This window comes from Epinephelus moara, chromosome 10 (genome assembly GCF_006386435.1).
Source record: "Epinephelus moara isolate mb chromosome 10, YSFRI_EMoa_1.0, whole genome shotgun sequence".
NCBI lineage: Eukaryota > Metazoa > Chordata > Actinopteri > Perciformes > Serranidae > Epinephelus > Epinephelus moara.
In genome coordinates, this window is record NC_065515.1 from 40,611,744 (window position 1) to 40,618,705 (window position 6,962).

General features: G+C 41.3%; 1 protein-coding gene across 3 annotated transcripts in view; it reads left to right on the forward strand.

The window, feature by feature from the left end:
* LOC126397197 (calcium-activated potassium channel subunit beta-2-like) overlaps nt 1–6,205 on the forward strand; it is a 51,796-nt gene extending 45,591 nt beyond the window's left edge. For 2 of the 3 annotated variants that reach the window (XM_050055785.1, XM_050055786.1), the window contains exons 3-5: nt 1,263–1,433; nt 1,626–1,821; nt 4,900–6,204. In XM_050055785.1, coding sequence (XP_049911742.1) covers nt 1,263–1,433; nt 1,626–1,821; nt 4,900–5,184 — 652 coding nt within the window. In that variant the 3' untranslated portion in view covers nt 5,185–6,204. Of the gene's footprint in view, nt 1–1,262; nt 1,434–1,625; nt 1,822–4,899 lie in introns of all 3 variants that reach the window. The other variant, XM_050055784.1, reaches the window with a different exon arrangement.
* The last annotated feature ends 757 nt before the right edge of the window (nt 6,206–6,962 follow it).

A 6,962-nucleotide genomic window follows, 5' to 3' on the forward strand; every position in this document is an offset into this window, starting at 1 on the left:
TAAATCCGTAGACGTGAATCCTAGTTTGGTGTCCTTGCTAACAGGAGGGCCAATTGTGGAAATGAAGGTATTATAATAACTTGAACTTGTTTATTAACACATTTGAGCATTCTGAACCTCATCCTCTCTAAACTCTTCCCTCCATCTTACTCTCATTCCATCCACCCCCCTCCCTCCTTCCATCCATATCCCACCTGCCCCTTTACTCAATATCCCACCTGTCCAGGTTGCAGGGGAATACAAACTGCTGGGACTCTGAGGTTTGGGGAGTTTTGCGATTACATCGCTTCTTGGGAAGAATCCCTCATCTTTCTCCTTGAAAGTAAAGCTTGGTTTACCATACTCTGCTTTGCCTCTTCTCAGAAACTTACGGCTCAACTTACCCCTGTTCAAATTGCTCAACTTACCCCATAGCTACCGTATTGACTTTATTAGCCCCCACAGCTAAAATGGTGCACTTTCATGCTAGCTGTACTACCTCATTTTGTAGTTAATAGATACCACAATTGATGTATAAAACAAATTAAAAATTATCTATTTTGGTCTAAACACAATCCCCATGAAACTTATGACAGACTAAATTCACTTTCATGAGTGAAAAATGCTTTTTTGGACATAATTCTTACCTTCACAGACTCCATAAAATGATGCCTTCCTCCTAAATATTTGGTGATATGCTCAATTTTATTTACGGTTTCCTAGCAACAAGGGGTGGCTCAACTTACCCTCTGGCTCAACTTATCCCAGTCTCCCCTACAGCTCTTTTAAAGCAGTGGTTCCCAACTGGTCGGTTGCAGTCCAAAAGTAGGTTGTGGGTCCACCCTGATTCGATCACAAGTGACTCGCATATGTGTCAAGTTTTTAAAAAAAAAAAAAAAACATACTTTATTTTGAAATATATATTGAATTTCCAGCATAGAGCTTTTGTTTGAAGTGCTGTTTTCTGCTGTAGAATGAGTGTCTGATGGACAGCTACTTGACAGAGACACCAAACTAGTTCGACGACATGGTAAAACACTGTAGGACGCTGAATAGATAAATATGTTTGGACCTCAAACTTATGACTAAGGTAAAATCTGGACTCCGTGGCTGGGACAGTTGGGAACCACTGCTTTCAAGGACACCACAGAGTATTTTGGGAGTTTTGAGGGTTTGTCCTGTTTGTCACCTTACTCATAGTGTGAACAAGGCTGGTTTCACACAAAATAGTTCAATCATTTCAGGCTGTCCAGGTGCATTTGTAATATTAACCTTTTTTCCAGATCCATCTACCAGAAGATTCGTGAATATGAGGTCCTGGACAAGAGGAAAACAGTGACAGCTCTGAGGGCAGGAGAGGACAGAGCCATTCTGCTAGGCCTCAGCATGGTCTTCTTCTCTGTCATGATGTACTTTGTCCTGGGAATCACCATACTGCGCTCTTACTCTGACCGGTAATATGTCACCAAATCACTTACAGACTGATTCAGACATGCATGTTCTTTTATGTGAATTCATTGAGACTATTGGTTAAAGATGTTGATCTGCATATTCACACTCAGTGACGCACTAACCACTGAAACCACTGAAACCACTTAAAGTGTGTTGAAATTTTATTTTTGACAATTATTGCTCTTTCTCTACAGTGTATGGACAGACGAGGCTAGCTGCACTATTGTGAACTCCACCATCGTGTGGGATGTTAACTGTTCATACAGCTGTGGAGCAGAGTGTTGGAAGAGCTCCCGTTACCCCTGTCTCCAGGTCTACGTGAGCCTCAACTCCTCAGGAAAAGTGGTACGACTGTTGCACAATGAGGAGACGCAGGACAGCAATCCTGAGGTACACCACAACTGATAGTGCTGTTGTTGTTTCCTCTTCCCTCCCCCCTTACTAATATCTTTTATTATGTTTATGTTGTGATCCGAGGGATGGTCTATTTTAACTGGCACAACTTTTCTAGTCTTTATGGCACTGGTTTAGCTGATCAGGAAATGCACAGACCAGTTGCATGTGAGTTAAGCCATCCCACATGATGCCATCCAGCCAATCACATCTCTGAATTCCAGGCGATAAACATTGCGACTCTGAACACAGTCAGATGAGAGAGGTGAGAGGCAAGTGTTAAGTGGAAAGACGTTAGAAATATAGAAGGATAGAAATATAGAAAAAGAAAGCGATAAAGGGAGAGTAGACAGAGAGGCGAGTGAGCGGGAGACAGGGAGAGAAGACGGAGAGGAAGAGGTGAGTGAGCGAGGGACAAAGAAAAACACAGAGGAGGAGACGAGTGAGTGCAAGACAGGGAGAGAAGACGCAGAGGAAGAGACAGGTCGAGAAACACAGAGGAAGAGACAGCAGAGAAAATAAGTACACATGGCATTCTCTAAGAAGAGAAAAGTGGACAGTGAAAACAGCTTTCAACCCGGAATGGACAGACTTGTTCATGTTCATTCTTCCCACAGGGAGCACAAAACCAGTGTGTCTCATATGTTCAGAGACTGTGGCTCTCATTAAAAGTGGCAATGTGAAATGCTACTATGAGACAAAGCACAAAGTTTTTGACCAAACATACCCTCTCAAGTCTGAACTGAGGTCACAGAAAATAAGCAGTCTCAGAGCCCAACATGATCAATCCGCCAGGATCCTGGCCCATTCATTCACTGCCCAACAATGTGTTCATGAATGTTCCCTCAGAGTTGCTTGGATTTTGGGTCACAACAAAAAAAAAACATTTACTGATGAAGGGATTGTCAAGGAGTGCAGTTGCCGAAACCTTACTTGAGGGAAAACAAAAAGAAAAGCTTTGTGATGTCATCATCAACCACAGAGAAAAGTAAAATATTGACCTAGGATGTGCTAGCCCAGCTAGATGAAGCCATTCATTAGGCACCATGTGTCGGCATTGCTGTAGATGAGTCCACTGATGTGTCTGACAATGCTCAGCTGTTTGTTTATGTACGGCTCTTCAACAAAGACAAGAAAGTGTTCTGTGAAGACCTGTTAGGTATTACTCTGCTTCAGACCAGTACCAGAGGAGAGGACATCTACCTGGCCATTAAGGGGATGTTAATAAATTGAGAAATAGAGCCAAAACAAGTGGTTTCAATAACCACAGATGGAGCCCCTGCCATGATAGGGAGGGAGAAAGGAGCTGTGGCAAGAATGAAAGAGGACAATCCTTAGCTCATCTCTTACCATTGCATAATTCATTAGTCGGTCCTGTGCTACACTCTATCAGATGAATATGCTGAGGTGATGAACACAATGATGAAAATGATACATTTTCTCAGGGCATCCTCTTCCTATCAGCACCACATGCTCAGAGAATTCCTCAGAGAAGTTGATGCAAATGCTGATGATCTTTTGCTGCACAGTAATGTGAGATGGCTCAGAAGGGAAATAGCAGCTTTCTTGGCAGAGCTCTGAAGTCAGAAGGCAAACAGTTTTCTCTTGTTTTAAAAGACGAGAACAAGATGGATAATGTGGCCTTTTTCGTTGATATCACTTCACACCTGAATGAACTGAATTTAAAGTTACTGGGAAAGAACAATTCAATTTGTGAACTGATGACAGCTGTCCACTCCTTTCAGAGGAAAATTGAGGTGTTCAAGGAAGACCTGTAGTGAGAGTGTGCACACTTCCCGGCAGTGCAGGAACAGGTTCAGGGACAGAGAGATATGTCTTCTTTTGTTGACTTTATTGATAAGCTGATTGTGAACGTCAGCAAATGTTTTGACAGCTTCAGTTTTGGACAGCAGCTCACCATGTTCATCCAGAACCCATTTCTCATGACAGATGTCAGGGGGTTCTCAAAGGAAGTCACACAGCACTTCAAGTGGGCAAATGCTGGGCCTCTCCAGATGCAACTGGTTGATCTCCAAGCAAATGTGGCCCTGAAAGAGCAGTTTGGAAGAACTGACCTTGCCACTTCCTGGCTCCAAATGGTCTCTGAGACAGCTTTCCCAGGTCTGAGGAAAGTAGCCCTGTACATCTTGACCATGTTTGGCTCCACATACGGTTGCGAGGCAGCTTTCTCCACCATGAATATGATAAAAACTAAAAATCGTTCCAGGCTTACCGATGACCATCTGCACGTGCATGAGAATGGCCCTGACACCATTCCAGCCCCGATTTAAAATCCTGGCAGAGCAAGATCGAGCCCAGCTCTCTCACTAAACAACCAAAAGTGGAGAGAGTGGGAAAAACGGGAAAGAAAGGGGAAGTCTAAAACTGTTCAATTGTTATTAATTAATTGTAAAAATGGTTGAGACTGTTAAGTAAAGATGTCAAACAGTTAAAGAAAATGGACAATTTAAGCTGTTGCTACATTTTATTTTATTTTTTTCTAAAATTAAGCACTTTATTTTAAGATACACATTTTTTCAAAAACTATTTAATTTATTTTCTCCATTTAATTTTTAAGTTCATATCTGTAGTTCAATGTTGAGTGACAATAAATATTGTTGAAATGTTTTTGAATCGTACTTTCTTTATTTGATTTGACAGTCAGATGTTAATTACATGCAGATGTTGATACAACTACTAAGCTACTTCAGTATATATCACACTAAATAAATCACAAGTTAGACATTATGATGTTCTGAACTTCTGCTTTAGGAAATTTTCTCTGACTGGACCTTTTTGAATTTTAGTTGAATACCCTTGGTTTAATACATTGTTTGGCCCCTTTAAACTGTTATTTTTGACAATTATGTTACAACTTGTTTGTAGTGTAATGTAATTTAGTACATCACTAGTTTCTAACTAGTAAGTGGTTGCTACAAACTTAGGAAGGACTAGCTGCTGCCACCCAGTCCTGGACTGTGAATGACCAAAACAATCTTTACACCTGATTACATGACCAGACAGCTTTAACAGAGAAGACAATTTCTTAATTTTTCTTTTTTTTCTTTCTTTCAGTGCTTCTACACCCCAAAGTGCCACAAGGACTATACAGCCATACATGTGATAGTTCAGAACATTTCTGAGCGTCTCAGGTCTCAGCACACAGTTCAGTGTTTTGTGGACCCTACAGACAGAATGGACAATGCCATCCTGACACAGATCTACGGTTCGGTCGCCGTCTTTCACTCCCTATTCTGGCCAACCTGCACCTTGATTGGAGGAACCATCATCATTGCCATGGTGAAGCTGACCCAGTATCTGTCCATCATGTGCGAGCGACTAAACCGTATCAAGAGGTGAAGGGCACTGCTATAAGTTCAAAAGGAAGTTTCCATTATATGGACATGAGAACAACCGAAGCAGCATCATGGGGCCAAGACTGAAGGACAGAGAGAAGGGAAGGCTGAGATGAGGTGTGTCTGTGACAGCTGGAATGTTGGAAATCAAAGACATGCATCAGGGACAATTTAAAAGCAGCTACACTGATGCTGGTTCGCATCTTGACACAAGTTAGACCTGCTTATGGTTGAAGCTCAGTGAATCAAAACGATTTGAACTAATGTGACATTCTGCGTCCTGTAGCTTTACAAAGCTATTTGTTAAAGGAATAGTTCAACATTAAATACGCTTAGCAGCTGCCTTGCAAAGAGTTTGATGAAAAGATCAATACTACTCTCACATTACAGTGGTTTCAGTCTACTCTTCTAACTTTTGGAAATAAAAAGCAAATAAGGTGTATTTTCTAAAATGTTATGCTATTTCTTTCTACTATTCTCAGTCAGATCTTTGAAGTTTGGTACCAAAATGTGCATTTCAGCTTTCCTGGGTCCTCTTAACAAGGGTTGCTAATACTTCACTGTATGTGTCTTCGGTTTGGGTCCTATGTGGAGAGGATTTACCAACCATGTGGTTAAGGGTGTGTATACTGAGGGAATAATGCATTAAATAAAAAAAGAAACATTTTCTGTTTCAGCCCACTTCAAGCCCACTTAACACATCCAATAATTTAATGTCATCCTCTGATGCTGGAGCTGAGGACCAGTGGATATTTGGTGGCCGCCTTTCAGATTCAGATTCTGCATATGGTATATCATGCAGAGCAAACAAGAAATTGTCTCTGATAAGGAAACCCAGTCAAGCCCATTTTCTACAACTGTGCTTCATCAGGTCGGACAGAACTTACTCACAGCTTCACACGTTATACTGTGCTGAGTCTTTTTCTTTCTTTTTTTTAATTCAAACCTGTCTTATTACATGAATGATTGTACTATCAATAAACACAATGTGCCTGTTACCTCTCAGTAATAATGTCTGAGCCTTCAGTAGTTATTACTGAATTTATGTTGACGATGTCACAGTTTGGATTATGTATGTTTCATAATGACTGACAGTTTGACAAGTCCTAAGACTGGCTGGATGGTCTGTGCTGTGACAGATTGGGGGGGCCAGAGCTGCCAACTTTTCATTTAGTTTGGAGGGAGATAGTAAGATAACTCCAGATCTGACATGATCATTGTCAGGGTCATTCCGAACAGAATGTCCAACTCTCATCCCATTTTGTCAAATATCACTGCTTTGTCTGTGGACTACATATGATGCACTAGGTATCCTCCTGCATCTGTTGTTGATGTTGACATTGCGGACGCTGTGTTGATTTTTATTTGTTATATGCATTGTGTCTTTTCAAAATACACTTTCGTTTTCACAGGAAATGTACAGTTTCTGCTCATTATATGCATTCAGTCTTTTGTAAAATAAACTTAAAATGTCAGTAAAACACCTAGGGCCAGATCCTCAAAAGGATTGCACTGCTTTTGCGACCGCCAAACCTGTGCAAATGAGAGAAAAAAATAGCGTGCAATCCACAAAGCACATGCAAAGGGTGAAATGCACGCAAACTGAACACAAACTGCACTGCCACTCCTAGCTGCGCCGGTCCAATTTGCATGCATGTAAATTAGGGAATATTCATAAATTCTGCGCAAAATTGCCCCCTTCTTATGCAAATAAGCCTCATTGCAAATACCACCTAATCCACAAAGACCAGCGCTAATTGCCACAGGCAGTAAAGCGGTGCT